Below are 20,787 nucleotides of genomic sequence, written 5' to 3' on the forward strand. Positions count from 1 at the left end.
GTTCCCTCACCTCTCGATCCTGTCACGGCTCTCTGCCGTGACAGGGGGAGGGGCTGGATTCCCATCTCCCCGCTCCGATCTGCCAGCGCTGACTGGCGGAACGGACGGGGGAGGGGGCGGGTACAGCTGGCTCTGCCTCTAGATAGGCAGAGCCAGCTGTCACTCACGCAGCTGGGCGGATCCCGTCATCTAAGTCGGGATCCGCTCCAGGGGCGGCGTCTCAGTATACCGCGAGCTGCAGCTCGCGGTATACTGAGCTTAGGGTAACGGGAGGACGCTAGTTTGTGTCCTCCCGTTACCCCAAGGAGAACTATGGGGAAAAACACTGACCCCATAGTTCTCCTTTAAAGCTGGTCAGATTCAGGTACTTACACTGCTGTATTTAAAAAAAATAAATAAATACATTTAACAATGTATGAATGAATGCAGAGCTTCATTAAAGGGACCCTGTCACCACAGATTCCTCCACCTACACTAAACTGTGTGAATGGAGGAATCTCACGCTTGGCCAAGCTTCAGTATCTTGCTAGTCATCCCGCTGGCTCTCAAAATACCTTAACAATGCCTGCATCCAATCAGATTGTTCAGGATATTTTGAGAACCAGCGGGGCTGACTAGTAGGATACTGAAGCTTTGTCCAGTAGGAGATTCCTCCATCCACACACTTTAGCGTAGATGGAGGAATCTGTTGCACTTTTTCCAACTTACCATAGAAAATCTGCAGACAGGTCGGGTGGGTCTAAACCATGAAGTCATGAAAAATTATCTCCAGGCTGCTAGGATGCAAGAAGTTGGTAGGGCTGCAAGAACTAATCGATTATAATCGATAATGAGAATCGTTGACAACAATTCTCATCATTGATTAGTTGACTTTCGATTGGTTGCCGCCGCTGTGCTCCTTTCTCCTCCTTGCTGGTGCTGGCTGCAGTGGTCTGTGTCCCTTTCAATCCCCGCTGCTCCCCCCGCCTGTGTCGGCAGAGGCAGCGGGGACAATGACCACTGCAGCCGGCACCAGCGGGGAGGAGAGACCGCTGTGACTGCATTTCCCCGCTGCCCCCTCATACCTCCACTGCTGCCCTGTTCCTCTTCTGTCCCCTTGCCTCCGCAGCTGCCCCCTTCCTCTTCTGCCCTCACGTGCCTCCGCTGCTGCCCCATTCCTTCTTTATTTTTTTATTAAAAAGACTAAAAAAATAAAAAAAAAACAGTTAAATAAAAATGCAAACAAATAAAAAAAAATATAAAGTTAAATATACTTAAATTAAAAATGAATTTAATATTTTAAATAAACAGTTGATTATTTTATTATATTGGCTCAGAGTTTTACAATTCACATTATTTTAAGTCCATGAAACTAATTAAAATGTCATTTTTATAAATATAAATAAAGTGATGCACAGATACCAGTTTTGCGAGTACGAGTACTGGTACTTGCCGAGTACTTACAAGTACGAGTACTGATACATTTTTGTTTATTGTCATGTGACAGTTTTTCTAAAACAATACAGACTAATGATTTCAGGACAGTGGTGGAGTACCAGAGCCAGATCCCAGCTGTAACCGCTGCAACCCTGGTAGTTCTCATGAAAATGCCAAGTATCTGCACTGGTACTCGAAAAGTATCTGTGCATCCCTAATATATATATATATATAGTGTTTTTTTCGATTTATCGGATAAAAAAAAAAAAAAATATCGGCCAACTAAGCGATTATGAAAATAATCGTTAGCTGCAGCCCTAAACCACATGAGCAAATCCAGTGGTAAAAATAAAAAGCTATAGAGTCTATATCCCTTTCGTTGCTGAACCAAAAAAAAAAAAGTAACTTGGCGCAGATTTCTGAGCAAAAACAGCGAAACAAGCAAGAGAGAGAACTGTTCCAGGTTGCGATATTACATAGAAATTGGGATAACAAAATGTCAGAGTTACAATTAGTATGCTATAACATTAAAAAAAACAAGAGTGGTGATTTACCTTGAAAATAGAGGGAAACCCCACTGACGGCCTGCACCATCAAACATACAGTGAGTTCTTGGCATGGCTCTTGCCCTAGAAATACAAAGAAATACGTATTCTTTTTTGACTGTAGATAACCTTTAACCAGGGTTCAGTGAATCCTAAGATCTTTGTGGAATGATTTTGATTACAGGAGTTGTACAGTATATGAAACTGTAAATAGAACTCTCATGATTTCTTGGGGATTTGCGTCTTCATGGAATATGGGGTAAAACAGGTGGATAATTGGATGGTTAGCGGCCATGGTTTTAAAGGAACTGTTTTTTTATTATGCAAATAAAAATATTCTGTAATGATACATATGGCTGTTAATTCTGGTTTCACCTTGGATATATTGGTTTGTTTCACAGATTTGTTGAGTCTGATAAACAGGTTGATTATATTTACCTTTCAAAGGGGTCATTCTTCCCACCAGCCACCCATGTAAGGGGCATTTTTGCAATGGCCACCAGTGTAAGGGGCATTCTTACCACCGGCCACCAACGTAAGGGGCAGTCTTCACATTGGCCACCCATGTAAGGGACATCTCGCTAATGTACCATGAGCTGTGGCTATAGTAATTATTGGCAGGGGTTCCCTAGACCTGAATGTTATATCAAGGGTTGCTCCATGTTAAATAGTTTGAGAAAGGCTGCTTTAGACTGTAATATGTACGGTGAGTTTTATGTTTGCCCTTTACAACTGCTAAGCATCCTAAAGGGAGCTATCATATTTGAGAGTAGCTATTTTATACGTTTTTTTTGGGATAAACTATTTGGATTTTTGAAGTACCGTATATACTCGAGTATAAGCCGTCCCGAATATAAGCCGAGGTACCTAATTTTAGCAAAAAAAACTGGGAAAAAGTATTGACCCGAATATAAGCCGAGGGTGGGAAATGAGGCAGCTACTGGTAGATAGATACCAATAAAATTACATTAATATTTATTTAAAAGAAAAATAACCTAGCTCTGTAAGTGGAAAAGGGGGTACAGGGCTACATATCATGTACTACGGATCATTTAACCCATTCATATTAGCAGAGGATAATTGTAAATCTATTGTTCAGTGCACTCTATATGTAGTATATAGTACATGTACATATAGAGTGCCTATTTGAAGCTTGGTTAATGGAATGTGTTTTATATTCTAGAAATACCTTCCTTTTGCTTGCCTGCTGTGTCTGTATATTTGAACTGTCATTTTTGTTATAGAGCCTTTGGGCAGGGACTTCCTTTCTCATTGTCTTGTGCAGTTTGCTATAGCTTTACACATAACAAGCTGCATCTCCTTCTAGGGTTTGGTTTCCAATTTCTACTTACAGCAAGTGTGAAATAGCACGTGTGCTATAGAAATGTTTTCTATGGTGATGCATACTATATAGTTTTGAATATGGGTAAATAAAATTATTTTAAAGTGAATTTTTTTGAAAACTTGAGCTTATATAAAGCAAAAACAATCTTATCTTTCTTTTGTAAGCTACTAATCCAATCAACTACTGTGTAATGGATATGATTTAAAGAAGGGCAGAAGGAAACTTAACCATTACAGTGGGCTACCACCGCAGTACAAGAGTTTAAGACAATCTTTCCATTTATCTTAAAAATGACAATAAAGGCACCTTTATAAATGTTTAGTAATGTCAATCTACAAACACATACTTATAGATTGCAGGCCTTTTTTTTCTTTGCATATCTTATCTTATTTTTCTTTTCCTCTCCATTCTTCTCACAGTAGCCATTTTTACTAAGGGCAGATTAATATATCTCCTTTTATTTCCTGAATCTCTGGCACATGTGACTAGGACATCATCTTAGGGGTGGAAAATGCCCTTCCCTGAGATCTCATGGGATTACAGATGCGATTTCCCAGCAATGCTATGCTGATGTAACCTTCCCAGGATGCAACTCTTGGGCACATTATATCACTGGTACCCTAGAGCAGTGTTCCCCAACCCCCGGTCCGCGGATCAAATGGTACCGGGCCGCACAGTCTCAGTGCGGTCCGGTCATGCAATATATGGCAGTGCATGGCTCCGGTGTTCGAACACCGGGGCCCCGCACTGCCGACGGGCTTCACAGTGAGGGGGCGGGTCCTGTGACTCACCTCCCCTCCCGGCCGCGTCTATAGTAACAGGCGGCGGGAGGGGAGGTGAGTCACAGGAGACGTGTGTGTGTCACACGCCCCGCCCCGCCCCCTGCAGTGAGTGCACACATCGACACATGGCTGCTGCTCCTGGAAGGGTGAGTCTGAGCGGGGGAAGGGGGGGGTGTCTTACATCATGTCATTAGACGTGGATTATAATGGGGAATATTACACTGTAATGTTCCCTATTATAATCTATTTCTCTGTTGTGTACTGCTATTTTATGTAATTAGACAAGTGGATTATAATGGGGAATATTACACTGTAATGTTCCCTATTATAATCTATTTCTCTGTTATGTACTGCTATTTTATGTAATTAGAAAAGTGGATTATAATGGGGAATATTACACTGTAATGTTCCCTATTATAATCTATTTCTCTGATTAAATGATTACAGGTAGGCATGTGATCTATCAAAGTTTGAGACTACGTTAGAATGTGTGACCAGTGACGTGGTCACACATTTTAACGTAATCTCGCCCAGTTTTTCGGTGGTGGAATAGGTGAAGAATTCCAACGCTTTCATTTTTTGGTGTAACTGTATTTTATTTTGAAGGCATTTTTAAATACAATTAAATTAAAATTATTAAATCAAAACAATCTAAAATATAAACAATCAACGTCCCCCCCTCAGCGGGCCACGGTAAAATTATCAAACGTTGACCGGTCCGCGGCGATAAAAAGGTTGGGGAGCACTGCCCTAGAGGACCAGGAAGTGGAAAAAAAATTATTGTAAGTGAAAGAAACCAGTTGGCTTCTCTCTTCAGTTTGTTCAGTTAAGATTTCACAGCTGCTCCAGTTTTGATAAACCCCCCTCACTGGGTACTGAAATGAGAACGCTGAGGAAGATTCCAATGCTGCTCTGGAGGAGGAGACAGACTGGAGGGAGCGCTGAGACAGCTGGCTCGGAGCTTCAGCTCTGCATGTTATTTTAAAATCATCTATTTTCCACTTCCTGGTCCACTTTGGCACAAATTAATTTGGCCCAAGCATTGTATTCTGGTAAAGTTACATCAGATCATTGCTGGGAAATCTCATCTGTAATCTCAAGGAAAGGCATTTTCCTTCCATGAGATTATGTGCATGGTCACATGTCCTAGTCACATGTACCAGAGTTCCAGGATGTAAAGGGAGATCTATTAATCTGCCCTTAGTTAAAATGGCCACTGTCAGAAGACTGGGGAAGAGAAGAAAAAAAGTATGCAAAAAAAGAAAAAGCCTACAATTATCTAGAAGTATGTGTTTTTAGATTGTCATTACTAAACATTTCTAAAGGTGCCTTTGTTGTTATTAAGATATGGGTAATGTTCTTCTTTAACTCTTGCAGCTCGGGGGTAGCACCACTGCAAGGGTTAATAGATTTTTTTCCTGGAGTTCTTCTTGAGGTAGTTATGAGACCTAATAGTCTCTGTAATTATGGTGATCAACTCATGTTCTCTGCTTCTACTTTTAGAAAATAGGTTTTTCATGACTGTATGTGAGAAGAGGTTTTTCTGTTAGCGTTTCTGTTTAAACTTGATAGCCATCATTTGTGTTATTCCCCATTTATTGTTTAAGTGCCCCCACTTTTCACACTTCTTTACAGCCTATTTTAGTTTTAAATCCTAGATAGAGACATTTGGCTTCAGATTGACATTGGAAGACATTGTGACCTTCTTGTGGAGGAGTTCTAATCTCTGTGCCTTTTTTGTTTCTTTTATAGAAAATGCAGAATCCATTGACCTCAAGCAATTTTTTGAACAAAACTTCTCTCACATCTACTATGTTTTCTTTGAAAACTTTGTGATAATTGAAACGTCTTTGAAACAAAAAGGTAAGGCTGTAAATTGAATGTCCTATTTTTTCAAATAACCTTAATGATCTCTTCACCCTTTTCTTGCTTTCGGCTAAGTTTCTGAAGTGTGCAGGCCGTCCCATGTCAATTGTTTCTGCAATGTGACAGAAGGCATCCTTTTTGTACTGTTTTTGATTAGCATTTTCTGCTATGACAGCCAGTATGGCATATGAATCCACTGACCTCAAGCAATTTTTCGAACAAAACGTCCCCATAATTAGAGCCCATGTGTGACACTGAAGTTGTCACATGTTGGCTCTATTGATCGGGAACCGATTAATAACATACCACTGATCGATCAGTTCCAGATCATCTCCTTTCATAGAGCGGTGACTGTCAGTCACCGCTCCCCGCAGGGATTCCTGTCTCTCCTTTCCGTTCCTCCAGTGCTGACTGGAGGGACTGACAGGGTTGGGGGGCAAGCACAGCTGGCTCTAGAGCGGCAAAGCCAGCTGTCAATCAGGCAGATAGGTGGCTCCCGACATTTGCTGAGTTTTGGGTCACAGGAGCACATTAGTATATGTCCTCCTGTGACCCTAAAAAGAACTATGGCAAAAAAAGCTTGGACCATAGTTCTCTGTTAAGGCCTTCAACAAAGCAGCTTAAGCATGCTAAAAATCTCATGAATGCTTTGTAAAAGCTTTCTGTACACACCGCTCTTGGACAAGCTGAAAGCCATGAGAACAAGACCTTAGACTCCATACCTGTGATATCTGCAAGTATAGGATATTTTTTGTGTGATGGGGCCCCATCGTGGTCAAATAACTCTCAAGCAGCTGGCACATGTGCTCGGTTGCAGATGAGGACTGCCATTATACTGTAAGGCCATTCCCCATCATCATCATCCACATGCATGCAAAGCATGTATGATAGGAATTCAGCCAAAGTGGGGCCCAGTTTCTGAAAGCCCGAGCAGCAACAACCTTTCACATACCGAGTATAGGATCTTATAGGGGATAAGCTTGCTGGGCAGGAGGAGAAGATGTTTATGGGTTTTGTATGCTCATTTACGATACTATAAATGTATTTTCTCATTAAAGACTTTTCTTATTTTAAAAAAGTAAGTTGCTTTTTTAATTTATGTTTGCAGGCCACAAGTCTCAGCGGGAAGAACTTGATGCCATCCTCTTTATATTTGAGGTAAAATAGAATAGTTCTTTTAAGCTGGTTTGTTTACAGGTTATCTGCTTCTGTAATCACATTATCTCATTTTGCAGAACTCTAAGTGTTGCTCGATAACATTGGAGCTGGTGTCTAAGAGAGGTTACCAGCAGTAATTACTGGGGGCTCTGTTAACTCCTATGGCAGCTTGTAGTTACCAAGAAAGTTTGTTCCAGTTCACTGGCTTAGACTCTTTGAACCTCTATTCCTGCTAATGTGCCAGGAGAATGTCTGTAATAAGCTTTTTTTTCTTCTTTTTAGAAAATTTTGCAACTTCTTCCTGAGAAAATTCACCAACGATGGCAATATCACAGCATAAGTGAGTGTGCTCAAAAATAACCTGTACATCTCCAACCATAGAAGCTAAATTTAGAGGAAAAGGAGGAGGAGCACAGTGGCATAGTGGTTAGCACTTCTGCCTTGTAGCACTGGGGGGCCCTCGTTCGAATCCCGGCCATGTTACCATCTACAAGGATTTTGCAAGTTCTCCCTGTGCTTGAGTGAGTTTTCTCCGGTTTCCTCCCACACTCCAACTCCACACAGCAACGACATGCTGATGGCTCCTGTCTAAATTGGCCCTCGTATGTATGCATGTGATATAGGGACCTTAGATTGTAAGCGCCTTGAGGGTAGGGACTGATGTGAATGTGCACTGTGCAAGGCGCTGCGTACATTGTCGGCGCTATATAAATAATAATAATTACATTTCAAAAAGGAGGGAAAGCGGGTTCTGTCACCCAATGGATCTCCAAGAAACCCAAATTCTGAAGGCAGTGGGCCAGTATTATTATCACCGCTGCTACTGGATATCTAACTAGTTGGCAACGATTCACATCATCGATTAGTTGCCGCCGCCGCCGCTCTGTTCCTTCGTTCTCCCTGCTGGTGCTGACTGCAGCGGTCTGTGTCCCTTTCAATCCCCGCTGCTCACCCCACCTGTATCGGCAGAGGTAGCAGGGACAGAACCACTGCATCCGGCACCTGCGGGGAGGAGAGACTGTTGGGACTGCATTCCCCCACTGCCCCTCCATACCTCCGCTGACCTTGGTCCTTCTTTTTCTCCTGTGCCTCTGCTTCTGCCCCCCCGTTCCTCCTCTGCCCTGCCCCCATGCCTCCTCTGCATCTAAAGGCTGGGAGCCATACCCAGCCTGCTATTGGATATTTTAAAATGCAATAGCAGGCTGGCTTTGCACCCGCCCACTGCCTGCTGTCAATCAGCAGAGGAGGACCTGATGGAGATCTTTCTTCTTTGGGTCCCTCCTCTACTGATTGACAGCAGGCAGTGGGCGGGTGCAATAGACAGCCTGCTATTGGCTATTGCAATTTGAAATATCCAATATCAGGCTGGCTATTGCTCCCAGCAATAAAGTAAAAAAAAAAAAGTTTAAAAAAATCAAGTTAAATAAACTAAAATTAAAAAGACTAAAAATTTTTAAAAAAAGTTACATAAAAAATGCAAACAAATAAAAAAAAATTGTTAAATAAACTAAAATATAATTTTTTTTGGTTTGTTATTTTAAATAAAAGGATGGTTATTTTATTATATTGGCTTAGTGTTTTACAATTCACATAATTTAAATCCATGAAACGAATTCAAATGTCTAATATAATACATACAATTAGTAAAAAATATATATATTTAGAAGGTGGGAAAAGTCAATTTCAGTTTCGGCCTGACAAATTTTTTGCTGCCAGAGGTGCGTTGCGGTGCCATTCATTCCAATGGATCCCAAATGCACCTCCCGTCCATAGTGTGATCGCCCACACTGGAACGAGCGGTTCTGCAATGCCCTGCGTTCCAGTGCAGTGTGATTTTAAAAAATGTGCATACCATTTTATTCTGAAGCAAACTTTTATGTCTGTAACTCTGCATTTGTGTATTTTATTTTAAATAAATGACGCTATTATTTTATTTTAATCGATTAATCAAAGTTAATGATTGGCTAACTAATCAATTATGGAAATAATCGTTAGCTGCAGCCCTAGTTGCAAGTATGGGTGTCACCAGGCAAATACTTTATTCTATACTTTTTTTGAAATTCCAGAATGCAGCAGGAAGCAAAGTGCAAATGAGTGAGAGAGCCATAAACGTATGAAAGGTCTAGTTAAACTTTAATGTTCATACCGTAAAGTTCATAGAAAAATAGGCAGCATGGGGGCTGAATCTCTTTTCATCAGGACTATGAAATAAAACAACATAAAATATAAATATATATGTGTGTCTTGTAGCAAAGTTCACATTATAAAAACTGATATATACACAGCCATAGGAGCAATTAGTCAGCTTACATATATAAAGGCTTGTGGACAGCAGAGACAAATAATGAGGTCTTGCTACCAGGTAAGATGTGGACCTAGGAACAGGGGCTTTATCCCAAAAACAGGCAGGACTTGTACCTTTTTATTGTTCTGTCAGCAGTCATCCATTTCACCCAGCAGCAGGCACTCACAGCAAAGAGAATGAGAGGGAGCCCTGAGCAATTAGTCAGCTTACATATATAAAGGCTTGTGGACAGCAGAGACAAATAATGAGGTCTTGCTACCAGGTAAGATGTGGACCTAGGAACAGGGGCTTTATCCCACCCATAGATTTACAAAGCCTCTGGGCTTCAGAACCTATTAAAAGAAATTCAGGTTTTGTAAAACACTTAACCCTTGCAGTGGAGCTACCCCCACACTGCAAGGATTAAATGCTTGTTTTTGTCTAGGGGCAAAAATAAAGCAGATAAACTCACCTGATCCTCGGACCTGAGGCAGTGACCACTCGAATATCTCCCCCTCCACTCTGGCTGTGGTACGTCCCTCTGCATCCTCACGTCGAAGACTGGTCTAGCAGCCAGGCAGGACTGAGGATTGGGTGAGTGTTTCGTCTTTATTTTTGCCCCTAGACCAAAAGGAGCACTTAACCCTTGCAGTGCAGGGGTAGCCTCAGTGCAATTTAATAATTCTGGGGTTCTTCATTAAGATTCAGAGAAAATAAAAATGTTTTTACTTCATGTCAGTCATACACACTGGAGTCTCTCACCATGTGTAGGTGAGAAACCTAGGTGACACATATACACTATCTATAATCCTGCCAGCCAGTGCCTGAGATAGATGGCATAGATGGATGGAAAGCATTTTAGATCAGTCCGCAATCTGAGGCATTGTCATCAGTATAAAGAAGCATGCATGGTACATGCTTTTTCAGTGAGTTCACTATAATGTGCCCATGTATAAACCTTAACAACCAGTCAGAGATGGAAGAGTTATACTTGGAACAGGAAACAGCCAGTACAATTCTTAATAAATCAAAGTTCATCCCTATTGCTGATCCCCTCCACTGGATAATTAGGCAATGTGATCAGGAAAAAAGAAAACAGACCTACCATTCAGGCATAGAGGAGGCAATAAAATCTGCTGTCTATCTCTCACATATTCAGTAAATTTTTGTAGAATACATTCACATTTGTCTATTCTAAACATGCTGCAAGTACAGGAAATACCTGTTGATCTGCCACAAATTCAGTGTGCTCTTAACTTCCTGTTTAGGCTGACAACTCTACATCTGCTGAACTGAAATCCCAAGCAATGTTTTAGTTTCTCCCTTGCTGTACTACAGAACGCCTCCCCATCATGTTATGGAGATGAGGAGCGGGGGAGGTTTTCTGTAGTCCAGAAGGGAGGATAGGACAGGGAAGCAGAGGCATGGTGTTGGCCACTAAACAGGAAGTTAGGAGTGCACTGGATTTCTGTACTTGCAGATTTTCAAAGGGAAAATACAGGGGGGAGGGGAGGGGGGATATGTACGTATTGCAGAAATTTACTGAATTTGTTTTGCTTTAATCTTGCCCAGGCATATACTTTAAGTCCCCTGTAGTGGTGTCAGCGCTGATGTTATGATCAGATATGAGCATTAGCCATTGATATCTATCACAGACATATCAGGATATCAGACAGTCACAGTTTGTATGTGCTTAGGTGGTGTGGGTCACTGGTGCATAGACAAAGTTGCAGTCTGGGAACACTAAGGCCCAGGTTCAAACCTAAGGTAGGGAGAGTACAAGGTGATCACCTATAATTTCCTTCTGACATCTAGAAATTGCCTTAAGGGTTTACTGATCACCAATATAAAATGGAGGATGCCAAAGACCAGTGCAGAAGATCTGAGTGGCTCTGACCGAGACCTCCAACATTAATTGCTTTAAAATATAGTATCTAGTCTATTAAACATTTTTCCCCATGTTTCTGCAGTAGATTGAAAACACGCTAAATATTCTTTATTTGCGTATTTTATACTTGGGGTCTATTTTTCAACCAGCCATACGCTGAGTGAATAGCATTCACGCAGCATTCCTGTCACCAGACAGGACATTCATGTGCACCACGGCTACATCTAGTGGCAGGAATGTCGTGCAAACAGCGTTCGTCCAGCATATGAGTATGTGAGCCCGTTTTGGCAAAGTAAACATCACTTTATGGGCATTGGACATTAACAAGAGGTGTGTTGTGCAACATATTCCTGACCCTACCCAAGTTCTCTTGTATATACAACCCATGTATTATCCTATGTATATTGCTTCATAGCTCCTGCTTACCATACCACTCTCTGAACTCAACAACACATAGCAGAAAGACTTTATAGTGTAACTGGTCCCTGGCTTTTGAATGATCGACACGTTTCAACATTTCTGAATTGTTACACTCCAGTCAAAAGTAAATGTGAAGCCTGGAGATGTATGCAGGGAGCACATACTACCTGTTCAGCACTTCACTTTTCCAGTCCACCCCTTCCCTTTTGTCTGTAGTCTGTTGATCTTAATCATACCTACATTTAAAGCATCTCTGGTCCTTAGATGTGGTGGCTGCCTTAGTTTACATATTCAGCAAGTATAGAAAATACCTTTTTATCTTCTGTGAGCTGAAAGTGAAAAGAATGCATTAGAACCTTTTATTTATTGTGTAAATTACTATTCCCGCCAATCGTCCATATAATGGAGATGAACAAAGCAAGACATGTTTGAAGTCCAGCATGCGTGACAACCATGGCTCCTTTCATAGATATAGTGTAGAAACTAGTGTAGCCACCCATGGACAGGAAGTCCATGTTATTTGCAGGATTACCAGCTGAAAATAAAGTGAGAAAGCCCCAAAAAAGAAAACGCTTGCAGCCAGCTAAGCTAAGGACTGGTTTTCTGCAATATGACGTTTTTGTTTTTGGGTTTAGATATGCTTTAATGTTTCCATTCTTCTGGGAAGATGTACAGGCTTTACAATCTTTCTTCTAAATACCAGTGACAATACAGTAAGTCCATTTTTACTAGCCAGACCAGAAAAAAAAAACATTCCGGTGGCCACCCTAATGCTGATGATACTGGAACACCCCGTGCTTCTTGCTGCCTTTGACATAACCTAAAAAGGACAGCATCCGTGCTGCTTATAGGCCCTCTGCAGCTAATATTTTCCCCAATGACCTACTGATCATGCCTTGTTCAATACTGTGTCTGTGTGGAGGTGGGTATCTTGGAGCACATGTTCACTTCCTCATATATGAGCTGCCCACTAATGATCTGATGGCTGGTGGGGGAATATTCACAACACTGCAGAAGTAATGCAGAAAGCACAGATCCACTGAATGAATGAAGCAGTAAGTCCTTAAAGCAGCATTAAGCCCTTGTTCACACCTGAACGTTTTGTGGCGCGTTCTACGCTCGACGAACGCTCTAAAAAACGCTCAAACATCTAAATCCCATTGTATTCAATGGGTCTGGTTCACACCTTGCCGTATTTACGCCCGTCCGAACGTGATACAAAACGGCCTACGCCCAAAGAAGTACATGTACTTCTTTGGGGCGTTTTGGTTTCGCGTTTCCATTGGGATACAGCCAAATAGCCCTCGAAAACGGGCGTTTGTCGCTTGTTTTTTTTTTACCGCGAATCGCGGTAGAAACGCGCATATTCAATACGCCTAGGTGTGAACCCAGCCTTAGGGTTGGGGGATTCTGCCTACAATGTCACTTTAAAGTAATAATGTATACGCTGCTTGGCAAAACAAAAGGCTCACACCAATATTTAATTGGACCGCCTTTAGCTATGATTACGGCACATTCGCTGTGGCATTGTTTTGATAAGCTTATACAATGTAACACCATTTAATTCCGTCTAGAGTTTTAAAGAGCATTCATTTTTTCACCAAGATCTTGTAATGAGGATGGGAGAGTCGGACCCCTGTTTAAAGTCTTCTCCATCACATCCCAAAGATTCTTTTGGAGACTCTGTGATGGCGAATCCATGTGTGAAAGTGATGCCTCGTGCTCCCCGAACCAGTTTTACACAATTTGAGCCTGATTAATCCTGGCATTGTCATCTTGGAATATGCCCTTGCCATCAAGGTCATCCAGTATATTCAGATAGGCAGCTGATCTCATTTTTTGGGCCCATGTTTCTGTACCTAGACTAATTATTCAGTGGTAGGCTCTTGCCTATTTGCTGAATCCAGGTGGTGACTTTTTTTTTGGACAGGCGGTGCATAATAAGTTTTTATTATGTAAAAAAAAAAGAAGCTAAAAGAACTGTGTATTTGGTGTTTTCTTGGGAGTTGGGGTAGCCTGCATACTGTTTTCAATATTTCAGTCCCCAAACAGACATGGCATAGTTATAAGCTTTTTAAATGTACTAACAAACCAAACATTGCAAAATATGTTCCCAGCTGCGCTTTAAAGGCCATTAATAGCCTAAACTGTGCTATAACAAAGGTGTTACTTCCTTACAGTTATTTGTTTTCAGATAAGTGAGACACCCACCATCACTGACTTTGTGGTGACTGAAAGAGTTGGGGGAAACTGAGTTCTGGTAGTGTCACCCCCCACAGTGGAGTCTCCAAGAAATATAAGAAGCCAAAAATGATTTTTCTTTAGAGCAACCACACAAAGCTAAAATGTCTACGTTGGGTAAAACTGGACGCTTTAATGTTTTACATGCATTTTTCTTGTTTTGTTTTTATTGCCTTGTTTTTAGCCGTTTACTTTATAATATATGCACATACTTCCCATCTTTTAGGTCTGATCCTAAAAAAATTGCTTCACACCGGAAACTCCTTAAAGGTCAGTAAAGCAGAACAGAGATGGGCGGAGGATCTATTTTATATACACAGGTGTTTGCATAATATAGTTTGGCATCATTCACATACTTTATTCCGTTCCACTCTGTTGAAAAGAAAAATGTTTCTAGTGTAATAAAAGTGTTTTTCAGCCCCATTCATGTTTTTACATAGACTCTTACAGCAAAAATGTAAGTCCTGCGTAGGTAACAGCCCTGCTGTAGCTGATTTAAAGAAGCTGCATAAACAAAACAAATATGCAGCATTTCAAGAACCTGGCTTGCAAAACTTTTTGGAGGTGCTGGTGATGTTACCTTGCCTGGCTCATACATACTGTGAGAATGTGCTCCTGCACTATGCTAGAATTCATTCTCACAGGATTCCTACCACCCAGCTCTCTTATGTAGCAGTGATTAAGTCTTCACCTCCAGCATCCATGTAAATATAAAAACTTTGCCTGTAGTAGCCAATCGGATGTCTTGTTTTTTTCTTCCAGGCCATATAAGATGAGAACTGATGGGTCATTTCTCTTGTTTTATATACATTTATCCCCTTTGGCAATTGTTTTCAGGTTTGCTGATTACAATGCTTGGTACACAAACAGCCTTTAGAGGTAAAATATATGAAGTTGTAGCAGAAAATGTGTGAAAAAACGTTAAATCTGTTGTTTTCACTTAAGTGTTAAAGAGCTCAAAATGAGTACTCTCTGAATATATCCTACAATTATCCTCAAATAACAGTGCCAGTGATAACAGATAATATTGTTTATAAGTACCAGTGCAAACAAATGAATCTGCCTTTGGCTGCAGCATTATGGTTTATATATTTTTGCTCCTGCTTACAAAAGAGTGTTAACGCTATTGGATGCAAAAGGCAGGAAAACCCTTCTTTTTTCTGCTGCTCTGTGTTTCTGATTTATCTGTGCCTACAGTATAATATCAGTCAGCCTCATTTATCGATGGTAAGCTTAACCACCATAGCTTTAAAGGCATATTTCACGTTTTACAAAACAATAAATAAATGCACATTTTTTTATTTTTTTTTGCATTGGAACTTTGGAAGCATAGCAGCTGTAATAGCGGACCCTGGCTCCTGCAGACCTTTTCTCCAGCCCCTAGTCTGTACGGAGGTATGGACCTTCTGCTATGGAGCTGGAGGAAGTTATAAATGGACTACAAGTCCCTCTGCCGTGGTGGCAAATGGGATTTTTAGTTTTTGACTGATGACTGATAGGGCTGTGCAGGCAGTCACACACAGCCATGCCAATTTCAAACACACAAGAGCTTTAGGGGAGAAGCACCCGCTGATTCAGGTGGGAAGGCAGGTTGGGGTTGAGGGGCTGTGGCACCATATTCCATGCTGCACCCTAAATATCAATGTACCATTGTATTGCTGGAATTAGCCTTTATCTTTCACTTTCCAGTACATGTTTAAATCTGATTGGAGTCTATATGGCAACACAGACAGCTGGTAAAGAAAATGATGCATAAGGGGTCTCATGTATATAGTGCCTGACTGAACTGAGTCTTCCTTTTCCCTTTTTGCCACAATTGAGATTCTCTCTCTCTCTCCTGTTTCAAGGGCAAGTTATGATGTGCATTGTAGATACTGATTAGTTGCTTACAGGGAAACAGACCGCTTGTCAACCACACACAATAAATTAGATCCTGTATAGTTGTTCCAAGCAAAACACTTATAAATAAGTAATCATTAACAAACCTTGTAAATTAATAACCTGGTGAAAGTGCCTTCTGAACACTGGCAGTGCCAATCATCAGGACCTGTTTTCTCTTTGCATGTATTTGTATATATTAGTTGATGCAGTGTCAAATCTTGCAATACAAGATTGAGCACATGCAAAATAAAGTATGTTAGGCTAAAAAACAATCCTTTCATATATATAAGGTAAGGGTGCCAGAAATTGTGGGTGAAATGTAACTGAACTGTACGAGAAAATGGCTTGGTATTTAATCTGGAGAAGGGAAAATTATGGTTGGGTACCTGTAAATTGGCATATTAATGGGGACTTAAAGCATTTGTAAACCCAAGAACAAAAATTTAATATATTACAACTTGCCAGTCCTTAGATGCTGAGACTGCATTAGTATTCTTTTCTCAGGCTTAAACGATTTCCAGCAAGTACAGAAAATACCTAAATAGTCATGCCAGAAATGCAGTGTCCTATCGGCTGAAAAGATAGCATAAACATCCGTACCTTTATTGTGACAACTACTAGTCCCATTAATGCACCGTGTGATGAAGATTAACAAAGGCAGACATGTTTGAAGTCTAGTTCTGGTGGCAACTATGGCTGCCACCAAAGAAACAGTGGAGAGGTGGAGAGTGTAGTCATTATATACAGTGGAGAGTGTAGTCATTATATACAGTGGAGAGTGTAGCCACCCAGGGACAGGAAGTGCGGTATTTGCAGAATTGCCAGGTGAAAAAAAGCATGGAAAAAGAAAACTAATACAACCACCACATCTAAGGATTGGTAAGCTGCAATATGTACAATTTTTGGTTTTGGGCTTAGCTATGCTTTAAAGCGCACCTATGCCCTATCATGCAGACTAAACGTATTTACATATATTGAACAAGCAGTAAGATCACTTTAAAACTACCCTCATTCACCTATTAATTTATCTATAGGCATTGTGGAGTAATTGAGAGGTCATTGATAGCTTGTTTTAAATCCCTTTTACTGCTTGTTAAGAATATGTAAATACTTTAATGTCCATAGTCTGGGCACAGGTGCACTTCAAGGTAAAGCTGTTGCTAGAAATATCAGTATTAGGCCTTGTTCACACCAAGCGCGTTCCAGGAGCAGAGCAGTTACAGACTGGATCAAAACTGCGTCCAATGTATTCCAATGGTATTTTGGGCTCTAGTTCACACTGCAGCTTTCAGTTCCAGAGCATGTAAGAAAACTGCAGCAAGCCCTATTTTACCTGCTCTGGAACACATACAAACGCATCAAAAACGCATGCAAACACCCTGAAGCGCACTGAAAGCCCATTTTAAACAAAAAAAAATATATAATTTTTTTTAACCAAAAACGGCCCCGAACGCATCAAAATTGTGGCAAAAAACACGGCGCAACCCACTGCACTGCGTGTGCAGAAACTTATGCAGATCTGGTCTGCATTTGGTGTGAACAAGCCCTCAAACATGCAAACACTATAAGGTGAATGTATATACCTTAGATTTTCTTTTTGGGCCCTCAAGTACACCTCAGTAGGCACCTTAATCCCCTTTGAAAATATAGACTTTCTGAAGGCCACAGCTGCCCCTCCAATATTACCACATTGCATTGTTTTACATGGTTCTTTTCTAATGACTGCTTTGCTATCAAGTTATATGACAAGTTTCAAGCTCACTACACATGTTACAATCTGATTGCCCAACCTCCTTTAGATCTATCAAAATATATATAGTTCAAAGCTTCCTGATTGGGTGGATTAGGTAAGACCTCATATTAAATAGTTTTGATAAATCTAAAGTTGATTGTATGGTCAGGTTGTAACATGTATTGTGACCCTAAGAAATTGACAAGTAAGACCATATATGGGTTTATTGTTAGTGATTTGGTTCCAGCTAAATGATTAGTGTGTATGTCCCCAGATCCGCCTTGAAGGAATGCGCTTGTTTCTCCTGTGGCTTCAAGCACTTCAGAACAACTGCAGTTGGGAGCAGCTGTGCATGTTTGCCTGCCTCATTCCTGGATTCCCGGCTCCCCCTTCCGACCATGGCATATATACCCTGGATAGTCTTATCAACCTTCCACTGAATGTACAAGAAAGTAAGATATTGCTAGATCCACCTTCTTTCCCAGAGGTGTTGTGTGTACTGATTACTTATACTATGCATTCAATAATCACTGACAACTTATTTCTACCTTGCTGTCTTGCTATGGTGGCTTACTCACATAAGAGATATAGGTCATTGGAAAACTATTATAATTTTTGCAGTTCGAACATCATGAGGTATTGTTAGCAGCAAACTGTACCAAAATGAATGTGATCACTTATACTGGTTTTATTTTTTTCCAATGTTAAATAAAAACTGTTCATTGTATTTGTAAGTTGCACAGAGGCAGTTAGTACTTATACCAATGGTAGAACAGCTAATGCTGCAGAGTAGGATAATGGCTAGGGCAGAGGAAGGAAAGGTTAGGATCTAGCTAGGGTGGAGGGAACTGGTTAGGATGAGACTAGGGTGGAGTGGACTGGTTATGGTGGAGTGGACTGGTTATGGTGGAGGGGACTGGTTATGGTGGAGGGGACTGGTTAGGATGGAGGGGACTGGTTAGGATGGAGGGGACTGGTTAGGATGGAGGGGACTGGTTAGGATGGAGGGGACTGGTTAGGATGGAGAGGACTGGTTAGGATGGAGAGGACTGGTTAGGATAAGACTAGGGCAGAGGGGACTGGTAGGATAAGGCTATGGTTAAAAGGCTTTATGTGCAGTTCTTGATGAACTGGTCAAAATTCCTAGAGTGGGTGCTCTCAGCACCCTTCTGCCCTTTATCCCTCGATGAGCTGATCGAAGGAGCAGGGAGGAAAAGTCTCACCCGATTGGAGCTTGCAGCCAATTGGCTGCAGGCTCTGTTCGGGAATTCTGACAGCTGCTGCCGCCTGCTGTCAGAATACAGTAGAAACAGATCAACGCTTGTAAGTGTTCATGAAGGAATCTGTTCTATTTTTTTTTTCATTCAGCCTCCAGGTTGAATGAAAAAAATAGAACCATGTATACCTGCCTTTTGGTTAGGGCAGAGGGGACTGGATAGGATTAAGTCTAACGTGAAGGGTACCGTTAAGGTGAGGCTAGGAGGGAGAGGACTATTTAGGATGAGGCTAGGGTGGAGTGGACTGGTTAGAAGGACTCTAAGGCTGGTGGGACTGGTTAGGATGAGGACAGGGCACAAGGGACTGATTAGGGCAGAGGGGACTTGCTAGGGTTAGGCTAGGGCAGAAGGGACTGGCTCGGGTTAGGCTAGGGTGGAGGGGGCTGGTTAGGGTGATGTTAGGATCAGTGGGATTCCCAGGACTATGGACATCAGGTTTGGCTTAGTAATGTATGGTCTGGTCAGTGTGGCTGTGTTTCTTTAGATAAGGACTTGCTAGGCTGCTGGTTGTGAGCCAGTCATTTATTATATGTTTTCCAAGTATTAAACACAGTATGGTGAACTCTTTATGCTTTTTTAGATCAAGTGACCATTGAGGAAATTACACCACTGGTTCCTCCCCAGTCTGGAGACAAAGCACAGGAAGATCTCACTAGTTATTTTCTTGAGGCCTTGTTGAAGTACATGGTTATACAGGTATGAGTTGTGATTTAGTGTAACTACCGGTCACACATGCAGTCTTTTTATCCTCTCCTATATTGAAGACTCTATGATGTTTTAAATCATTAATGAAATAGTGTAACACATTGCTCTGCACCGCATACACTTAGTGGAGGAGTCTGTTTTCATACCTAATAAGCAGAAATGCATTAGTGTGCTCTAATAGCTGTGCTTCTTTTTCTTTGGACATACATTCATATTCACAACACAAAGATGTATCAGAAGCTTTATCTAACATTACTTTTACAGTGGAAGGTCATGTTGGAGCTTTGGTTAGTGTTTTTTTAAAGAGAATTGTCAGCACAAATAGCTTTTGTGTTGACTCTGATCTAACTGTATGGAAGCACAGATGAATTTTCCCTGTACCCCATCTATTTTCCTGGTACAGTATACAGTTCCACAGTTGTAGATATTTTACTTGTGTCTTAATCTAATGGTGAAATGTGGCTTGCCTTCATTTATAATGGTTATCAAATGTATGCTGGAGAGACCATTAATACATTTAAAATGTACTCAAGTTTGTTTTCTTTTAGGTCCGGAGTTTAGAATGGCGCAACAGAGATAAGGAGGAAGGTGGCTTTGCCTTCTTGTTCTCATACTTCAAGAAATACTACATGCCTTACATTTTCCCTGCAATGAGCAGAGAAAGCAGCCTATACAACCCAGTACTTGGTAAGCTCATAGTAACAGGAAAAACTGCACAATTTGTTGTAAGTCTGATTTCCTTTAATCAAGAAGAACTGCAATATTAAGGTTTACCTGTACTCTTAAAGGTCCTCGTAATCGTCCTGAATGGTAGTCACTATGCATACCATAAGGTGGCAGATCTTACCCTTATCTTCACATGCACCTTCTTCAGGGTGTAGCCACAGCTAACAGACCTTTTTCTAGAATTTCTGACTTTCTGAAAATTTGTATTTGCATCAGCCTAGCAATACCATGCTTAGGTCTGGTTATTGGTCACGCAGGCATTTTGCTCTGTCACTTGGTGGGGGCATCATTACATTCCCTGTATCCTTGGAAGTTGGCATATTTCAGGAATTCAGCTGTGCTGCTATGGCCAATGGTAAGGTCCGGCACCTTACCAACCCTCCTTAACTCTCGGGTCCTCTTATAGAGCCATGGATCTAATTCCTGTTTAAACTCTCTTTCGGAGCTTGCACAGGGTTAATGTCCTGCTCCACTCCATTATGTGGAAGTGTTTGAGACTGATGATTGTCTGTTCAAGTCCA

The 20,787-nt window shown here is 41.2% G+C and overlaps 1 protein-coding gene across 3 annotated transcripts in view; it reads left to right on the forward strand.

Annotated features, from left to right (window-relative positions):
- The window catches only part of RALGAPA1 (Ral GTPase activating protein catalytic alpha subunit 1), a 200,366-nt gene that overhangs the window by 27,596 nt on the left and 151,983 nt on the right, over window positions 1-20,787 (forward strand). For all 3 annotated transcript variants that reach the window (XM_018554588.1, XM_018554585.1, XM_018554587.1), the window contains exons 2-8: window positions 5,841-5,951; window positions 7,063-7,112; window positions 7,395-7,452; window positions 14,172-14,215; window positions 17,833-18,010; window positions 19,416-19,531; window positions 20,089-20,227. In XM_018554588.1, coding sequence (XP_018410090.1) covers window positions 5,841-5,951; window positions 7,063-7,112; window positions 7,395-7,452; window positions 14,172-14,215; window positions 17,833-18,010; window positions 19,416-19,531; window positions 20,089-20,227 — 696 coding nt within the window. The remainder of the gene's footprint in view (window positions 1-5,840; window positions 5,952-7,062; window positions 7,113-7,394; window positions 7,453-14,171; window positions 14,216-17,832; window positions 18,011-19,415; window positions 19,532-20,088; window positions 20,228-20,787) is intronic.

Source organism: Nanorana parkeri, unplaced genomic scaffold (assembly GCF_000935625.1).
Source record: "Nanorana parkeri isolate BGI_ZX_2015 unplaced genomic scaffold, ASM93562v1 scaffold165, whole genome shotgun sequence".
Classification (NCBI taxonomy): Eukaryota; Metazoa; Chordata; class Amphibia; order Anura; family Dicroglossidae; genus Nanorana; species Nanorana parkeri.